Genomic DNA, 20985 nt, shown 5'->3' with positions numbered 1-20985 from the left:
GCGTTTGCTTCTTGCTGATGGTATCATTTTTCTCCCTCTTTAGCGCGACCAATTATCCCCTTTCAAACTATGTGACAAAACATAGTTTGGGAGACCAGACAGACTTGTCTGCGATTCCTCCTGATGATATTCACAAAGTTGAATCTGTTCATCTGGACATAAGTTTGTTGTAGAGATATGTTTCGCCACTTATCCAAGTGACTTCTTCGGTCTGAGCTGGTGGTGAATAACCCCAACCTTATATGCAGCCGATTTGCATAATGACCGATCATGGCTCATTGCATAACAGTGGAACCGGTGATCAGGTCCATATGCAAATCACAATGACCATTAATTACAATGGTCATGTGTGCCTTTCACACATGATTGGGGTATAGCTCCTATTACGGCGTTGTAAGATGGTAAGAGATGTACTCTCAGGCTCCCTCCCCGGTTCAGGGATGGTCATTCCCTCTTCACATAGATGGCCTCTTTGACTCCTTGTTCAAACCAGTGTTCCTCCTTGTATTAAATGAGTGGCCGCTGGCTTGCAGGTGAGTGTAAATGGCAGAGTCCTGGCCAGAAGAGGTCAATCTTCTATGCTGGGCCATCTGTTTTGCCAGTGGCTGTTTAGTTTCTTGGATAAGTGTTGAAACGTATCTCTACAACAAACTTATGTCCAGATGAACTGATTCAACCTTGTGAATTTGTGTACCTGAATTATTGAGCATGCATCAAGAGCTCCTGTTGATAGATCATGTAGTTTGTGACCCCCTATCGCAAATCAATCGTGCTGTGTGAAAACCACAATGACTTAAAATACTCCCGATTACAAGAACTGTACAACAATCTGAACACCTCGAAAGCCATATAGTGTGAACTTAGATTAGGGTGAGATAAAAGTCTTCTGTATGTTTTACTGTGATTGGACCTTGTTTGTACCTTTGTTTTGTATTTAAACTATTCTCCCATAACTTTAGGCTGCAAATTCACCGCTGAAGCTGACATCTACTTCCTCCTGGATGAATCAGGCAGCATTTCCAGCAATGACATGACAGACTTTATTTTAGAGTTCCTTCACATGCTCGAGATTGGACCAGATAAGGTGCGTATCGGTGTGGTCAAATCCGCAAGCAGTGCGACTGTCGTCTTCTACCTGAACACTTACGACTCCAAGGCAGCAGTGGAACATGCAGTGAAAAGCCTGCAAATGGAAGGTTCCGGCACCAGGACTGATCTCGGTCTGGAAGCAATGATTCCACTCTTTGAGGGGGCATCACAGACGCGCAAGGGAATGGTTCGCAAATTGCTTATTGTTATCACAGATGGTAAATCTGAAGCGGAAGGCAAACCAGTAAGAGTTTCAGCTGAAGAACTGAGGAAGCAGAACGTCACAATCTATGCTGTAGGAGTAAAAGCTGCAGACAGAGTAGAGCTGGAGGAAGTCTCTGGAAGCCCTGAAAGGACTTTTTATGTAGAAAACTATGACTTTCTTAAAAATATTAAAATGGATATTCTTAAAGACATTTGTTCATTTGAAGGTAAATCTGATTTAACAGTCTGATCATTTGATATTTTATTTATATATTATTGTAAATAGTTGATAGAAAAGAGTTTGTGCACCCTATGGCATTACCTAGATCATAACATTTAAACCAACCCCCAAAAATATGCATGCCAGTGCTTTTTTCTTAGTTTTTTAAATAGGCACCAGGATGAATTGTAGGAGGATCCAGCTCACAAGGTGCAGTTGTTATGACCTGCTGGTAATGTCCTGGTGCCAGACATACTCAAAGATAAGATATCTTCTGAAGTTCGTGTCTACAATGCATTGTTGTGGCCAGTAAGACCAACTCTATAGTAACCTCACTGGCCTAAACAAATAACACACAGATATACACCGATCTGCCATAACATTAAAACCACCACCTTGTTTCTACACTCACTGTCCATTTTATCAGATCTGCTTACCATATAGAACACACTTTGTAGTTCTACAATTACTGACTGTAGTCCATCTGTTACTCTGCATGCTTTTTTAGCCTGCTTTCACCCTGTTCTTTAATGGTCAGAACCCCCACAGGACCACTACAGAGCAGGTATTACTTGGTGGTGGTGGATCATTCTCAGCACTGCAGTGACACTGACATGGTGGCGGTGTGTTAGTGTGTGTTGTGCTGGTATGAGTTGATCAGACACAGCAGCGCTGCTGGAGTTTTTAAACACCTCACTGTCACTGCTGGACTGAGAATACTCCACCAACCAAAAATATCCAACCAACAGCGCTCTGTGGGCAGCTTCCTGTGACCACTGATGAAGGTCTAGAAGGTGACCAACTCAAACAGCAGCAATAGATAGATAAGTGTCCGCGTGGGTTTCCTCCGGGTACTCCGGTTTCCTCCCACGGTCCAAAAACATGCCACCAGGTTAATTGGAAACACTGAATTGTCCTATAGATACCTAGCCGCTAGATGCACTAGTGCATTGTAGTGCCGGTCCCAAGCCCGAATAAATTAGGTAGGGTTGTGTCAGGAAGGGCATCCGGCGTAAAAATTGTGCCAAATCAATGAGCGATCATGAGGATGACTCGCTGTGGCGACCCCTGAAAAAGGGAAAAAGCCGAAAGAAGAAGAAGAAGAAGATTGATCAAATTGCTTCATTATTTAAAATTCTGCCTATGAAGTTTCATATTTATTTATTAGCGAACCCAATTTTTTTCCAGTGAACTAATGCAGTCCAAAGGTTCACAAACTTTTTCTTTCACAAGTGTATTTCATGTATCATTGTAAATATTATTTAGATTATGAAGCAACAATGTTGCAGCAATGAAATAACATTTCATTTTTCCACTTTGTCCTACAGCTTGCAATGATCTCTCAGCGGACGTTGTCTTTTTGATTGACGGGACAGACGCTGTCAGTGGTGCAGATTTTGGAAAGACAAAGGAGCTAATAGAATTTGCTGTTAAAAAACTTCCCATTAAAGAAGACCAAGTCCGACTAGCCGTGGTTCAGTTTGGCACTGACATAAAGGTTGAATTTGGGTTAAATTCCCTTTATGATAAAGACAGAATGCAAAAGAAAATAGAAGCCATTGATCAGATGAAAGGAGAGACATCCACGGGTGCTGCACTTAACAAAGTCAGACAGGTTTTTGAGGAGTCCAGCGGTGGACGTATCAATACATTGCAGGTCCTTGTAGTTGTTACAAATAGCATTTCCAAGGATGATGTAACTCTGCCTGCTAAAGCTCTTAGAGAAAGGAACATCGACATATATGCCATTGGTTTTGAACATGCAAATAAAACTCAGCTTACTGATATTTCTGGATCTGTTGAAAGGGTCTGTCTAGAACAGGACTATTCAGACATCCCTACCTTGGGTGGTAAGGTCATCTTCCAGATTTGCAATACTGGTAAGTGACTAAAGAACACATAGCATTAGGCATTGTCTTGATGACTATAGAAATTTGGTGTTTCATGTACAACATCGAACAATTGTTCCTACTGCTTGTTTTCCAGGGTGCAAGAGTCCGAAACTCCTTGATGTGATCTTTGTGGTGGATGGTTCTGGAAGCATTGTCAAACAACATTTTCAGATGATGAAGCGGTTCATGGAAACAGTTGTGAAGAAGGCAGAGGTTGGCGAGAAAAGGGTTCGATTTGGGGTCATCAATTACTCTGACCGAGCCCGATCGGAATTCCAGCTAAAGCAGTACTTTAGCCAGGCTAAGGTTCGCGAAGCCATCTCAGAGGTACATGCCCTTGGAGGGATACGAAATACAGTCCAGGCTTTAGAATATTCACTCTCATATTTTAAAGAAACGCATGGAGGACGGCGGGCGAAGCACGTTCCTCAGGTGCTTTGCTTAATAACAGATGGTCCAGCTGCTGACTTTGCTGGAATCACAAGATGGCACACAGAACTTAAAGATTCTGAAGTTAACATGTTTGCTGTTGGGTTGGGGGAAGCCAGTAAGGCTGAGCTCACAGAGATTACGCAAAATGACCAGAGAGTTTTCCATGTGGACACCTACGAGGCTTTTCAGATGCTCTATAAACCTATCACTCAACAACTCTGCAAACTGACCAAGCCAGGTGAGCTATGGCCTTATTCAGATGGAATTAGTTCTACATATTGAGGTTTAAAATGCAATTATAACTCAAATACCTCAGTAAATGTACTACAAGTTTATCAATTATTCAACCCTTACTCTTATATTTTATTGCCCTAGATTGCATAGTTTAAGTATGGCACAATAAGCTTTCTTACTAAGTTTTATAAAATCTTGTGCATTATACATTATAAACATTATAAAAAAGACCAAATCATTTTACCTATAGTCCAAGCATAATTCCAAACAAAGGTAAATAAACCAATCTGGTTTGGTCCCATTTGGGTACAAAAGAAGTACAACCCCAATTCCAATGAAGTTGGGACGTTGTGTAACACATGAATAAAAACAGAATACGATGATTTGCAAATCCTTTTCAACCCATATTAAATTGAATACACTACAAAAAAACAATAAAGTTTATCCGTTTGAACATTAAATATCTTGTCTTTGTAGTGTATTCAATTGAATATGGGTTGAAAAGGATTTGAAAATCATTGTATTCTGTTTTTATTTATGTTTTACACAACGTCCCAACTTCATTGGAATTGGGGTTGTATTAACAAAAGACTTAGTTATTAATGAGCCAATGGCAAAGGCTCTAAATCACAAGGAATTTAGAGATTTCATCATCAACAGTCCACATCTAATACAGGTGATTAAATGCAAACTATTATACAACCCCAAATCAGGAAAAGTTGGGACAGTATGAAAGTATGGAGTTTCTTACATTTACTTTTATTTGATTGCAGACAGGATTAACCTGAGATGTTTCATGTTTTATCTGCTCAACTTCATTTTATTTATTAATAAACATTCATTCCTGCATTTTTCTTTCCTGGACAGTAAAGCATTTACCACTTTGTAATGTTGCTATTCCTTTTCACCACACTTAAAAGACGTTTTGGCACCAAGGAGACCAAGTGATTTAGTGTTTCAGCTTTTATTTTGTTCCATTCTTCCTGCAAACACATCTTAAGATGTGCAACAGTACGGGGTCGTTGTTGTATTTTTCGTTTCAAAATTCTCCACACATTCTCTGTTGGGGGCAGGTTAGGACTGCAGGCAGGCCAGTCCAGTACCCGTACCCTCTTCTTCCACAGCCATGCCTTTGTAATGTGTGCAGCATATGTCTTGTTGAAAAATGCATGGACGTACCTGGGAAAGATGACGTCTTGAAGGCAGCACATGTTGCTCTAAGATCTCAATGTACTTTTCTGCATTAATGCTGCCATCACAGAAGTGTAAATGACCTTTGCCAAGGGCACTGACACAACCCCATACCATGACAGACCCTGGCTTTTGGACTTGTTGATGATAACAGTCTGGATGGTCCTTTTCATCTTTGGTCCTGAGCATACGGCGTCCATTTAAAAAAAAAGACCTGGAATGCTGATTCATCTGACCACAATACACGTTTCCACTGTGTGATGGTTTATCCTAGATGCCTACGAGCCAGAGAAGTCAATGCTGCTTCTGGACATGGTTAACATAATGCTTCCTTTTTTGCACAGTAAAGTTTTAAGCAACATTTGTGCATGTAACTCTGTATTGTAGTGCTTGACAAAGGTTTGCCAAAGTAATCCCTCACCCATGTGGTTATATCAGCTATTGTTGAGTGGCGGTTCTTGATGCAGTGCCGTCTTAGGGATCAAAGATCATGGACGTTCAGATTAAGCTTGCGCCCTCTGCCTTTAGGCATTAAAATTCCTCCCAATTCCTTGAATGGTTTAATGATATTATGCACTGTAGAGGGAGAAATATGCAAATCCCTTCCAATCTTTCTTTGAGGCTCATTATTTTTCAACATTTCAATCATTTTCTCACGCATTTGTTGACAAACTGGAGATCCTCTGATCATCTTTGCTCATCAAATACTCAGTCTTTCCTGGATGCTGCTTTTGTACCAAATCATGATTACAATCACCTGTTGACATCACCTGTTTGGAATCAAATCATTATTTAGTTTTTTTTTACCTCATTACTAGCCCTAAATTGCCCCTGTCCCAACTTTTTTGGAATGTGTTGCAGGCCTGAAATGCAGGAATGGATATTTATTGTTAAATGAAATTAAGTTGACCAGACAAAACATATCTTGGGTTTAAACTGTCTGCAATCAAATAAAAGTCAAAGTAAATGTAAGAAACACTGCATTTTTATTTTATCTGCATTTTCCGTACTGGGGATTTGGGGATGTATTTACAAATCAAGTGGACTGTTAGGCATGAGGTATTTATATTTTCCTGTGGTCATTTTTAATAATTAAATTTGTACAATTAGTGCGACACCTTGTAACTGTGCAAAATTTACTTAGTTTGATAAATTTAGTCAATTTAATACTAAAAACATCAGCAAATCGTATTTCTTGATCTCATATGTCAATCCTATTTTGTTTCGTTTCTCCATTAGACTGTGAAAAGGAGGTTGGAGATCTGGTGTTTTTGATTGATGGGTCTGACTCAATTACCAAAGATAATTGGAACGATATGAAGATCTCTTTAGCCAACTTTGTTAAAAAACTTGAAATTGCACCTGACAGGTGGCGGGTTGGTTTGACTCAGTTCAGCTCTGACACACTGGATCACTTTTACATGAACAACTATACCAACGCTGAAGAAATGATACAAGCCATCAACAATATTACCCCAATGAATCTGGGAACAAACACTTGGACTGCGCTCAGAGAAGTAGAAAAACAGTTTACACCTGAGCATGGAAGCAGGTGGGAGGAAGGAGTTCCACAGAACTTGATTCTAATCACTGACGGCGATGCCAATGACCCCAAGGACCTAAATGCTTTAGTTACACTCCAAGCTAGAAACGTTGAGATTTTTGGTATATTGGTGATGAGACGGGGGATGATAGAACCACCAGACATCACCAATATTGTTGAAATGGTTGGTTCCCGTGAGAGAGTGTTTACTGAAACCTTTGACACTCTAAAGTTGAACTCAACCACTGAGAGAGTTCTTGAAGCCGTTTGCACGAGTGGTAATGGTACAAAGGGTAAGTGTGAAAATATACACTGATCAGTCATAATATTTCTACACTCACTGTCCATTTTATCAGCTCCACTTACCATATAGAAGCACTTTGAAGTTCTACAATTACTGACTGTAGTCCATCTGTTTCTCTACATACTTTTTTTTAAGCCTGCTTTCAACCTTTTTTAATGGTCAGGACCCCCATAGGACCACCACAGAGCAGGTATTATTTAGGTGGTGGATGATTCTCAGCACTGCAGTGACACTGACATGGTGGTGGTGTGTTAGTGTGTGTTGTGCTGGTATGAGTGGATCAGACACAGCAACACTGCTGGAGTTTTTGAATACTGTGTCCACTTACTGTTCACTGTCCTACCTAGTTAGTCCACCTTGTAGATGTAAAGTCAGAGACGATCGCTCATCTATTGCGGCTGTTTGAGTTGTTCATCTTCTAGATTGTTATTTGTGCCCACTGGGCACTGTTGGCTGGATATATTTTTGGTTGGTGGACTATTCTTAGTCCAGCATTGACAGTGAGGTGTTTAAAAACTCCATCAGCATTTCTGTGTGATGGACTACAGTCAGTAATTGTAGAACTAAAAGTGCTTCTATATGGTAAGTGGAGCTGCTAAAATGGACAGTGAGTGTAGAAACAAGAAGGTGCAGCATGGCAACATGATTATATGGATTTGGGTTTGATTCCTACCTCTAATTCTAAATAAAATGTGGGTGATTGAATGGGTGAATGTTGCCATGTAATGTTTAAAACCCTGCCAGGATGTACTCCACAAGCTTGACCAGAATTAAGTATTTAGCAAAAAATTTTGCTGCCCTATTCTCTAACTGATAGCAGTCTCTTTCCCGTTTGCTAGATTGCACGCTCGACATTGGCATCGGGTTCGATGTTTCCGACAGAGCAACTTCCCAGCCTCTTTTGGGACCACATGCAGAGTCGCTTGTCGCTGCAGCTATTCACCGCTTATCTATGTTTGGAAAAGTCTGCTGTGTCAAAGAAAAAATCAAAACTAAGTTCGGATTCCGGCTCGTGTCTGGTGAAGATGGAGAAGTTATAGACGACTTTCAGTTTGAAGAGTATAACCAGAGCATTGTCACAAAGGTCCTGAAACTACGACCTGCAGCACCCTTAGCGTTCAATTCCTTTCTTCTGAAATCCTTCCAGGAAAAATTTGCTTCCTCCAAAGCCAAAGTGAAGGTGAGGCAGCTAAATCTACTGATTAACATTTTCTGGATGTTTCAGATTACTATCATGCTTAGTGAGTCAGTAGATAATCTGTTATCAGAGCTTTTTATGGATATTATATTGGCATGTTCCACACAAATCATGACTCACACAGATGGACATAAACAGATTCCTGGATTACACAGGAATAAAGTCATGACCTCTAGCCTGTTATAAACAGAACATAAACTGTGCATTTTTTTCCCCCAGGTGGTTGTCATCTTCACAGATGGCATTGATGTCACCATGGAGCATCTTAAGCAGAGTTTAGAAAGTCTACAGCATGGTATGATGCAACACACCCAGAGTATTGGCTATTGGGTGTCCGTAACTTACAAAATTATTAATATAACCCCAAATCAGAAATAGTTGTGACAGCATGGAAAATACAAACATGAATATACAATGGTTCTTACATTTACTTCGACTTCATTTGTCAATTTATATCCATTCCTGCATTTCAGGCGTAAAACCATTCCCAAAAAAAGTTAAAGGTAAAAGGTTTACCTCTTTGTAATGATGCCATTCTTTCTTAAAAAGATGTTTGGCTCAGAGAATCCCAAGAAATGAAGTGTGTAACAGTACATGGCTGTTGCACTTTTGTTTCAAAATTCTCCACGTATTCTCTATTGTGGACGGTCCAGTACCCATACCCACTTCTTCCACAGTCATGTGGAATGCATTGTCTTGTTAAAAAATGCACCCATGTCTCTAGAAAAAATTACATCTTAATAGGAGCATATGTTGCTCTAAAATCTCAATGTATGTTTCTGCATTAATGCTGCGACACAGAATTGTAAATGACCTTTGCCAAGGGCACTGACACAGCCCCATACCATGACAGACCCTGGCTTTTGGACTTGTTGCTGATAACAGTCTGGATGGTCATTTTCATCACATTTCATCTGACCACAAGGACCACATGGACCATCACATTTGTCTCTAAGCCCAGAGAACTTGAAGCTGCTTCTGAACACGGTTAACATAAGCCTCCTTTTTGCACAGTGAAGTTATAAGTGCCATTTTTAAATGTAACTATATAATGTAATCCTTCAGTATTAATGAATAATGGTTCTTAATGCAGTGCCATCTGAGGTATCATAGAAGATCAGCTTAGGCTTGCATCCCTTGCCATTTACACCATAAAATTCCACCAGATTCCTTGAATTGTTCAATAATATTATGCACTGAAGAGGGAGAAATATGCAAATCTCTTTCAATCTTTCTTTGACAAACACTGCTTTTAAACATTTCAGTAATTGAATGTGTTAACAAACTGGAGATCATATTTTGATGTTCGTTCCTCAAATATTCAACCTTTCATGGATACTGCTTTTGCACCAAATCATAATTACAATTACCTGTTGACATCGCATCATTATTTAGGTTTAAGTTGACCCGAGAAAGCATTAAATACTTTGACTTACTGCCTGCAATGAAATAAAAGTCAAAGTAAATGTAAAAACACTATTCTTTAATTTGCATTTTCTATACTGTCCCAACTATTTCTGATTTGGGGTTGTACAGGCATTTTTTGGGCTGCTCCTGCATTTTGCCACAGCTGATCTGGTCTGCATACCTGATTTGATACAGTTTTTGCCCCTTCCTGATGCAACTCTTTTCTTTTTATCTGGGCTTGGGACCAGCACTGATAGTGCACTGACCTGCTAGTTTTGTAGGTTGAACATCTACGTTGTTTCAGTAATAATTTATCATTACTGAAAACAAATACCCTATTTTTATTTTTTTTTAAATTATACTGTATATACATACTGAATGATTTCCCTTATTGTTTTTGAATTAATTTAAATACTGTGGCACATTTGGAAGCGCTGTGGTCTCACAACAAGAAGGGTCTGGGTTCAATTACCTGACCAGGCGGCCAGGGTGCTCTGTCCCATGAGTTTGCATGTTCTTCTTATGTCTGCCCTGTGATGGACTGGCAACCTGTCCAGTGAAACTATCATCATCGATTGTAACTGCTTTACAATGTTCATTTTCTTTTCACATTGTAAGATCTATTGTTGTGTGTAATTCAGGGGTGGATGCACTGCTGCTTGTTGCTCTGAATGGTAACATGAACCAATACCAGCAACTGGAGTTTGGACGAGGTCTCAGCTATAACAGTCCCCTTTCCATCAACATGCCTAATGTGGGCAATGCACTGTTGGAACAGATTGTGAGTCACACAGCAATATATTGTTTTAATAATATGTATATATGACATGTACTGTTGTTTTAAATAGTCACTGATCAGCCATAACATTAAAACCACCCACCCATGCAGTCAAAACAGCTCTGACTTTCTGAAACAGTCCTAGCTAAATCGGGCACATATCTGCCATGTTTAAATGATGCACATGTGCCTGACTGTCCACATAATGATGGAGAAAACAGGATTTGTCAGCCGATTTGTCAGCAGTTGTTAGTTTCAATGCCTGCCTACCCATTGTAGGGTTCGATGGGTTTGATGCAGGGTGTATTGTGACACAATCATCTTAACACAATCTCCAATTTTAGCTACAGTAGCCCTTCTGTTGGTCTGTACAAAATGCCATAGTGGCCAAGTCTTGGACACCAACAACCTGTCCACAATTTGCAGCTAGTCCCTCATTGGACCACTGTCTGGGGATACTCACCACAGCTGTCTGTGAGCACCCTTTGCTGTTGATTTTGCCTCTATCAAATTCAGTCAGGTCTTTACGTTAATAAAATCTGCTGCATTCAGGACATCAGCCCAACATTTACCAGATTACTGGTTTCAATGTCTTGGCTCATCAGTGTATAATAGTGTACAATTAGTTTGATGAGGAAGTACTGTATTCTAGCGTATCTTTTAAAATGTGTTCCTTCCTTCATCTTTTTGTACAGTTATCAGTGACTTCAAGAGAGTGCTGCAATGTGTCTTGTTTGTGTACCGGCACTTTGGGCCCCCCAGGTCACCCTGGGCTTCCTGGACAAAAGGTACAAATGCAGTGATTGTCACATCACTGCACCACTAAAAACATAAAAGATTTAACCACAATAAAACATGACACATGCATTAGTTTCTGTATTTGTCTTCATACATTGGATCTTCACATTAAGACTTGTACATTGTCTGTTAGATCGTCTACATGCTGAACAAAAGCGGTCTTTGTGTAAATCCTTGTGGGACACCGTTCTATGTCCAAATAGCTGATACAATCATGATAAGTGTCTAAAATATGTAACTGATTTTGTTTGGATTTGTAGGGTCATCCAGGATTGAGGGGTCATCCCGGATACCCTGGAGATGCTGGAAGTCCGGTAAGTGTGTTTATTCTGTTGTTGTATAAACTGATCTTTCCTAAAGTTTCCCACTCTTCAGAATTGTTTACAACATCACTTTCTGACATTATGTTAACAAAATGCTTAAAGTGTTTAAGTAAGATGAAAATCTGAGCTATTTGTGTAATTGTACAGGGTGAACGAGGTGCACCAGGCCTGAACGGAACTCATGGAGATAATGGTTGCCCTGGTAAAAGAGGTCTCAAGGTGGGGTTAATTTATCTTTTAAGAAATTGTATTTGATTAAGCATAAATGTTATAATTAATTCATTTTATTCAAACTTAACTTTATTTAAATGTAGTTTTTTTAGTGCATTTAGTGCACTATTAGGGTCCATAATCTTATTATGTTACACCTACATAGTGAACCTACCATCTGTACTAAATGGGAAGCAATTCTGATACATTAAAGCTGTATTCGAAACCCAAAAATCCTCATTCTTGTAGATAAAAGTAACATATTGAATGTGAAATAATACATTTATGATAAAATTATAATGTTACATGTTTTCTTAATTCAAATACAGAGTGTAGCTCAAATTCTGACTTTGGTTTTGTATCAGTAAGACATTAAAGGCTTTTTTGTATTTAATGCAGTCAAATACAAATTATATTATAAAATATATTATAGTATATTAATACAAATGCAAATTCTAAAAATAAATGCTTACTGTTAGCGATTTTAATTATTATGTAAATTAAGAATAGAGTTTTACCTTTTGTATAATATAATGAATAAAATACAGGAGCTTAAATTCTTTTTGTTTGCAATCATTCAAATACATTTCGATTTAATTGGAATTTGCAAGTTCGAATCCCACCAGAGCCACTTACCTGGCTGGGCATACACACAAACACAACTGGCCATGTCTGAGGAAGGGGGGGTCGGGTAAATAGAGGGAGTCACATGCAGCTTAGCGTGATATGGTTCTTTGTGGGAACACAACACAGATGCAGACTGGACATGTGTCAGAGGGGACATGTGGTGAGCTGACTCTTTGGGATCAAAACAGGCAGCAGCGGAATCACAATTGGGAATTAGAAATGACTAAATGACTAATGATTGGGAGATAAATTATGACCACCTTCCTAATATTGTCTTGGTCCCCCTTTTGCGGCCAAAACAGCCCTGCAACTGTGATGCACTGTGTATTCTGACTCCTTTTAATCAGAACCAGCACAAACTTCATCAGCAATTTGAGCTACAGTAGCTCGTCTGTTGGATCGGATCCCCATGACCCTGTCGCCGGTTTACCACTGTTCCTTCCTTGGACCACTTTTGATAGATACTGACCACTGCAGACCGGGAACACCCCACAAGAGCCGCAGTTTTGGAGATGCTCTGACCCAGTCATCTAGCCATCACAATTTGGCCTTTGTCAAACTCGCTCAAATCCTTACACTTTCCCATTTTTCCTGCTTCTAACACATCAACTTTGAGGATAAAATGTTCACTCGGTGCCTAATATATCCCACCCACTAACAGGTGCCGTGATGAAGAGATAATCAGTGTTATTCACTTCGCCTGTCAGTGGTCATAATGTTATGCCTAATTGGTGTAAATCTCATCCCATTTCTTGGCCAAATGTATTAACTTTTTTTTTCTTTCCTCTTCAGGGATCGATTGGCTACACAGGAACTCTAGTAAGTAACACATTTGGCCCAATTTGAGTGTTTTTATACCAGGTTTATTACCAGGTCATATACTGTGTGTGATCTCTCTCACAGGGGGAAAATGGAGAATCTGGTCTGGATGGCATAGATGGTGAACAGGTGATCTTCCACCCCTAAATTCCAGTTTACTGTGGCTCTGTTTACTGATAATAAAAACCCCACTGCTGGATTGAACTGATCAACTGTAAATAAAGACACAATTAGAATGTGATGCCTGCAACACCCTAGAAAACAATTAATTGATTCCTCAGACTCATCTGCACTGCATTTAAAATCAGATCTTAGTGTATCAGATCGACACTGTACCCACCGAGCCACCGTGCCACCTAGTAACCATATTAGCATTTGTTATTTCTTTCCAGAGAGTTTCATTGAATGTAACAATGATATTTTAACTCAGTACTTGTTTTTAAAAGATGCTTAAACACTTGAAAGTACCCCTTTAAAGTGGAATTTCTTTGCATCGGATTAGTGTAAAGATGCATTGTTGCAAAGTTCCATAATAAAATCAGTTGTTTTGGAAAATGTTGATTCTCATTTTGCAGCATCTTTGTTAATTAATTGTCCCTATTCTCTTTTAAACAGGGTGAAACTGGCAAAAACGGGTCAAAAGGACTGAAGGGAGATCCAAGAAGGGCGGTAATACATTCCACCATATTTACTTTGTTGACCTTTTGTCAGGATCCTGTCAGTAATTAATTATTAGGGAGGTAACAATACATGCTACCCACGATGCAATGCCATTCACAATACTGGGTTCACGATACGATTTTTTCCCGATTTTTTACACAAAATTAAATTTAATACAAATTATGACAAAGTTTCCTTTTATTATTTAATTATATTATTTATTATATTAAAATAAAATACTGTATTTGTGCCTAACTTTTATTTATCTAAATAATGAATGTCCTTTTATTTTTGAGGTAGGTACAAACTATGCAAAACAATGCTGCACATTTCCCTTTTGTGTAAAAAAAACTGAAGCTCTGTCTCATAATTCATATTAATTTTTTCACATGGTAAAGACTGTGATATTGCTGTGTTTGTCCTGTGTGTGTGTTTTTAGGGTGAAAAGGGACTTCAAGGGACTTCGGGGCCAAAAGGAGACAAGGGTGTGCAAGGAGATCCGGTAAGTTAAAAAAGTACAGACAGTAAATTTACACAATAACTAATATAATTACAAATAATTATAATACAAGTAAGAAAAATGACTTTTAATGAAACAGTGGGGAAAATCAGTGCTTTGCAGGAAACAAAAAACAAACATTTATTTTTTATTGTGTACCTATTATACTACTTTTTTATGTTATGTTTTTTATGTTTTGGTGGTCTTGGAGGTCACAATGCTGATTTAGTGCTGCTGCAACCTAAGACAGCCGACCAAACGTTCTGGCAGTGTCAAAAACTTAAGAGGCTCACCTGAAATCCACCAATAGCAGGACAGCAAAGAAAGAGTAAATGTAGTATAAGCAAGTGACCACTTCAAAGCTAACTGAATGAATTACTTGATTTATTCTAATATACAGAGGTTAGCCTGACCCATCTTACAATGCCTTAAGCACTAACAGGGTTGCTATCCTTCTAACCACATTTCCCTTTGAATAATGGTCTAGAAGTAGAAGCTAGTTAATATCCATACTAATCATTTTTATAGTAATGGGTAGACTTCCCCATGCTGTTACCACAAAGTTGGAAACATCTATTTTCTATAATTGATTTTATACATTTTAGCAATAATTGCAGCTGAAACACCTGAACTCAATTAATGGAAGGGGTGTCCACATACTTTGGGTCATTTGGTCATTAATTGTTCATACTTTCATAAATAACAAATATAGTAAATATAGCTTTATGTTTAATTTTATTGGCATTGTGCAGTGAATATGTATGATATTTTGATCATAGGGGCTACGAGGACGAGACAACAATGTACAAGGACCGAAGGGTGAGATGGGATATCCAGGCCCTCCTGTAAGTGTTTGTTTTTATTCATCATATTTTTTAAATGTTAGGTTTTAAATTCTAAATTCCAGGGTTTGAATCCTCAGCTGTGCTACTGATAGATCTAGCATCAACATTAGCCAAACTGCTGCCACAAATTTGCACTTCTTTAGAATATCACTTACAGTGTATCACAAAAGTGAGTACACCCCTCACATTTCTGCAGATATTTAAGTATATCTTTTCATGGGACAACACTGACAAAATGACACTTTGACACAATGAAAAGTAGTCTGTGTGCAGCTTATATAACAGTGTAAATTTATTCTTCCCTCAAAATAACTCAATATACAGCCATTAATGTCTAAACCACCGGCAACAAAAGTGAGTACACCCCTTAGTGAAAAGTCCTGAAGTGTCAATATTTTGTGTGGCCACCATTATTTCCCAGAACTGCCTTTACTCTCCTGGGCATGGAGTTTACCAGAGCTTCACAGGTTGCCACTGGAATGCTTTTCCACTCCTCCATGACGACATCACGGAGCTGGCAGATATTCGAGACTTTGCGCTCCTCCACCTTCCGCTTGAGGATGCCCCAAAGATGTTCTATTGGGTTTAGGTCTGGAAACATGCTTGGCCAGTCCATCACCTTTACCCTCAGCCTCTTCAATAAAGCAGTGGTCGTCTTAGAGGTGTGTTTGGGGTCATTATCATGCTGGAACACTGCCCTGCGACCCAGTTTCCGGAGGGAGGGGATCATGCTCTGCTTCAGTATTTCACAGTACATATTGGAGTTCATGTGTCCCTCAATGAAATGTAACTCCCCAACACCTGCTGCACTCATGCAGCCCCAGACCATGGCATTCCCACCACCATGCTTGACTGTAGGCATGACACACTTATCTTTGTACTCCTCACCTGATTGCCGCCACACATGCTTGAGACCATCTGAACCAAACAAATTAATCTTGGTCTCATCAGACCATAGGACATGGTTCCAGTAATCCATGTCCTTTGTTGACATGTCTTCAGCAAACTGTTTGCAGGCTTTCTTGTGTAGAGACTTCAGAAGAGGCTTCCTTCTGGGGTGACAGCCATGCAGACCAATTTGATGTAGTGTGCGGCGTATGGTCTGAGCACTGACAGGCTGACCCCCCACCTTTTCAATCTCTGCAGCAATGCTGACAGCACTCCTGCGCCTATCTTTCAAAGACAGCACTTGGATGTGACGCTGAGCACGTGCACTCAGCTTCTTTGGACGACCAACGCGAGGTCTGTTCTGAGTGGACCCTGCTCTTTTAAAACGCTGGATGATCTTGGCCACTGTGCTGCAGCTCAGTTTCAGGGTGTTGGCAATCTTCTTGTAGCCTTGGCCATCTTCATGTAGCGCAACAATTCGTCTTTTAAGATCCTCAGAGAGTTCTTTGCCATGAGGTGCCATGTTGGAACTTTCAGTGACCAGTATGAGAGAGTGTGAGAGCTGTACTACTAAATTGAACACACCTGCTCCCTATGCACACCTGAGACCTAGTAACACTAACAAATCACATGACATTTTGGAGGGAAAATGACAAGCAGTGCTCAATTTGGACATTTAGGGGTGTAGTCTCTTAGGGGTGTACTCACTTTTGTTGCCGGTGGTTTAGACATTAATGGCTGTATATTGAGTTATTTTGAGGGAAGAATAAATTTACACTGTTATATAAGCTGCACACAGACTACTTTTCATTGTGTCAAAGTGTCATTTTGTCAGTGTTGTCCCATGAAAAGATATACTTAAATATCTGCAGAAATGTGAGGGGTGTACTCACTTTTGTGATACACTGTATGTGTCTGTGCCTTAGCGGTTTCACAGGATTGGTTGAACGATCAGCAAGCATATATGGCTGGACGGGGACCTGCTTGCAGCTGCATCAGTAACTCCTACTGTCTGATTGAGGAGCAGGCAGAAGTGGTGGAGGAATACAGAGAATATAGTGTATTCTTCTACTACAGGCTCCATGTGGGCAGTAGAATTGTAATAGGAAATCACTATTAACAGTCTAACTACCGGTAATTACTAAATTTGGAGAGAATTGTGGGGGATAAGGGTGAAATGTCATTGTATGTTGATGACGTTTTGAATTTGGGGAGGTCAGTCTGCAAACTTCTGATTTATCTATCACATTGCTATGTGTTCAAGTGAGATTTATCATTCCAAAGAATGTTTTTACTGTCCAGAGTGTATTATGTATAATGTATAGTATATAATGATGGGCTGGTGTATTCCACTCGAGGCAACACATCTATGATTCATGAAGCTCCCAACCAACAGTGTTTATGATGATATTTCTTTCTAGACATAGTTTGGAAACAAAGCTGTTGTGGCAGCAACATTGGGCTGTTTTAGCTGATAAGTCACAAAGCTATTCAGAACGACCACTTTACTGCCAAAGTTTATCCATTAAAAATGCATGACTACATGTGATACTAACTTTATAATTCTATATTCTTGACAGGGGGACCAGGGCACCAACGGTATTCCGGGTAACTCAGGGGAAAGTGGAAAGCCTGTGAGTAAATGATCTCCTGTGAAATGTCATGATTCCACAGCTGCAGCACTATCCAAACTTCTAAACTAATGCACAACTGTTTAGTTTAACCTTAACATTGCTGGGGGGGAGGGAGGGGTGAATACTTCAGCAGCGTGAGTTTATGTAAGATGTTTAGAAAAGTGGCTGATGTTGTCTAGACCCTCTGTCAGACTGGTCATCAGTTAAGCATGCATGCAAGAGAAATATTTGGAAAGGTAACAAATTTCGGAAGATTACTGAGGAAGGTCTAATGATGTATCACTTTTACTCTTTTATACAGGGCTTCCCTGGAAGGAAGGGTCCACCAGGTCAATCGGTAATGAAAAAAACCCTTTTTTTAATTACAGCAAAATTATAGAAAAATAAAGGACTGATTTACTTCAAACACTAATCTACATCTTAAACTACACAGATAAGCAAAACACTTATTATGTTACAACAATTTTACAGCCATGGCTAAATTGATGTTGATTAATAGTAGTTCTTTGTAGTCCATTGCCAATATGAAAAAGCTCCAAAACCTGTGTAAGAAATTATTACAGCAAGGGTTGTTCCTGGGTAGCCTTAGTGATTTAGTACAAACAGTGGGCTGAGGAATGACTAATCGACAAAGCACCAACAGGTTACAGGTTTCTGGGCGGCCAAAACGTAGTGATGTGAGAAAACCAACAGAAGAGCTACAGTGAATTAAACTGCACATCATGAATGGATGGTGATGGGAGGAATGTGCCCACACACTGTTTATTGAACCGTTCATTGGCTAGTCAAGGTGCCCATGCTCCTGAACACCATCAAACACAGGTACAAAGGGAATAGAGTGTTGAAACTGGACATTTGAGTGATGGAAGTTATCTGGTCTGGTGAATCCCCAATTTTTTATGGATTACTTGCATAGTCAGGCATGTGTGTGGCACCAGAAGGCATACGGGAGTTGAAGGGCCTTAAAGGGAGGTCTTGTGGAGGTCATGCTTGTTGGATCAGAGCTGTTTTAATATCATTTCATAAGGGTGGTCATAATGTTGTGGCTCATTAGTGTCTTCATATATACAGTGGAGGCAAACAACATTTTAGTCCCTTTTGTTTTAGGTATTTTATATACCTACAGTTCATACATTGGCATACCATTTTCAGATTATATTAATAAACATATGTATCTGTGTCAATGTTATATAAAAACTATAGTTCTAAATACTAATGCTAAATAAAACCTTATGCTATTGCACCTGCTTTCATACTTTTATTTATTTAATACTTTTAGGGTTTGACCTCCACAGAAGAAGGAGAACCAGGAGTAGTGGGTCCTCCTGGACATCCTGGTGTGCGGGTAAGGACTTCTGTTTTCTTTGTATTTGTCAAACAACTACAAATATCTTTCATATGGAACTTAAACAAAGTCAGCTTTAAATTATTCCACTTGCAGAACACTGGTTGCTGTAGAAGATAGGGCTAGATGAGAATACAGAATACTTGATAAATGCCCCAGAAGTATCACTTCTAAAAATACCATGCATTGTGTATAGCATTGTGGTGTAGAGAGATTTATATTTTTTGTTGTTTCAAAGAAATCATACTTATATTTTAAACATTTAGAATAAAATATATAGTCAAAAAGTTAGGACACCCATGAGAACCTTTGTCTTTTTAAACATATTTAAACATATGAACATTTAAGCTTCATTTAAACAGTACTGAGAGATGGAGCTTATATAACTAGACAAATAAAACTGAAAAAATTACTTTTAAACTGAAGTTGTAAAATGTAATGAACAAAAATGAACATTTATTGTGAGGAAAAAGTTAGGACACCCTATGTCCTAATAGCTGTTATTTCCCCTTTTGACTGAAATAACCTCAATTAGACATTTCCTAAAACCATCAACCAGTTTTTGGACAGATGGTCTTATATTTTTCTCAAGCACCCTCTGACACAGTGAAGATTCTATGATGGATTCTATAATGGAGAGCTCGCCAGGCCCTGCTGCTGCAAAACAGCCCCAAACCATGACATTTTCACCTCCATGCTTCACAGTTGGTATGAGGTTCTTGTGCTCAAATGCTGGGTTGGGTTTGCACCAAACATGTCTTCTGTTACTGTGCCCAAATAATTCAACTTTGGATTTATCTGTCCGAAGCACATTGTTCCAGAAGTCCTGGTCTTTGTCTAGGTGTTTCTCTGGTAAACATTAGTCTTACCCTGATGTTTTTTTTGACAGCAAGGGTTTCCTCCTTGCACACCTCCCATGAAAATCAAACTTGTGCAGTCTCTTTCTGATGGTAGATGCACGTACCTTCCTATCAACTGTGGCAAGAGCTACCTGTAGGTACCGTGATGACATTGTAGGATTATTGGAGACTTCTTTACTCATCTTGCGGTCTGCTCGTGGGCTAAACTAGTTAGGACGGCCTGACCTGGTCATGTTGGTGTTATGTGGGAGATAAAGGACTCAAGTGCGGAGATTGGAAAATAATAATTTTATATTTTAAAGGGAAAATAATACACAAAACACGAAACAGGAACAAAAAACCAATCAGGAACCCCGATGGATGCCACTGGGCAATGCAGGCAACGAGAACTGAAAAAGAAACAAAAGAGGGAAGACGCGAACCCCGGTCGCCTGAGCGCGAACCGGAGGCGTCAACCACCACGCTATTTAGGCGCAGGGGGGTGGAAATGTGGTAGCGCCAAAGAGCGCTTAGTAGAAAACAAACGGGGCAAGCCTCCGAGGGGACGCAGTCCCGGACGCAGCCCCGGCGGTGCCTACAGCAGGGACGGTGAATAAGATCTGAAAAATACAAAAAGGGCAATTAGATAGGTACTGTCATAGAGGCAGATTCAAACCCAGAGCGATGGCATTACAGCTGAACGCTTAGTGGCATTGCCACTCTGCGGTTACTGAACCCAGTGACATATGCGAATTACAACACCGTTCGACAGGCTTGCCACAACCACGACTTAGCGCGTTGCTAAGGAAGCCAACAGTGCTAACACTAAAACGCAAGTACAGGGATTCGGTTGCTAATGTCATGGGAACGGATTCGAACCGGGAATACTGGCATCACAGCCAAACACTTAGCAGCATTGCCACCCAGCGGTTACCGAACCTAATGACACATGCGCATAAAAGTACTGTTTGACAGGCTTGCCACAACCACGACTTAGCGCGTTGCT

At 39.7% G+C, this 20985-nt stretch overlaps 1 protein-coding gene across 1 annotated transcript in view; it reads left to right on the top strand.

Annotated features, from left to right (window-relative positions):
• LOC134314732 (collagen alpha-4(VI) chain) overlaps positions 1 to 20985 on the top strand; it is a 55641-nt gene that overhangs the window by 12515 nt on the left and 22141 nt on the right. Inside the window, exons 6-23 of the mRNA XM_062995427.1 lie at positions 960 to 1520; positions 2842 to 3393; positions 3500 to 4075; positions 6502 to 7083; positions 7949 to 8289; positions 8527 to 8602; positions 10356 to 10495; positions 11188 to 11280; positions 11551 to 11604; positions 11761 to 11832; positions 13243 to 13269; positions 13354 to 13398; positions 13885 to 13938; positions 14369 to 14431; positions 15208 to 15273; positions 17742 to 17795; positions 18097 to 18132; positions 19075 to 19140. Coding sequence (XP_062851497.1) covers positions 960 to 1520; positions 2842 to 3393; positions 3500 to 4075; positions 6502 to 7083; positions 7949 to 8289; positions 8527 to 8602; positions 10356 to 10495; positions 11188 to 11280; positions 11551 to 11604; positions 11761 to 11832; positions 13243 to 13269; positions 13354 to 13398; positions 13885 to 13938; positions 14369 to 14431; positions 15208 to 15273; positions 17742 to 17795; positions 18097 to 18132; positions 19075 to 19140 — 3458 coding nt within the window. The remainder of the gene's footprint in view (positions 1 to 959; positions 1521 to 2841; positions 3394 to 3499; positions 4076 to 6501; positions 7084 to 7948; positions 8290 to 8526; positions 8603 to 10355; positions 10496 to 11187; positions 11281 to 11550; positions 11605 to 11760; positions 11833 to 13242; positions 13270 to 13353; positions 13399 to 13884; positions 13939 to 14368; positions 14432 to 15207; positions 15274 to 17741; positions 17796 to 18096; positions 18133 to 19074; positions 19141 to 20985) is intronic.

Source organism: Trichomycterus rosablanca, chromosome 5 (assembly GCF_030014385.1).
Source record: "Trichomycterus rosablanca isolate fTriRos1 chromosome 5, fTriRos1.hap1, whole genome shotgun sequence".
NCBI classification, from domain to species: Eukaryota; Metazoa; Chordata; class Actinopteri; order Siluriformes; family Trichomycteridae; genus Trichomycterus; species Trichomycterus rosablanca.
This window is presented reverse-complemented; position numbering and strand designations above follow the sequence as displayed.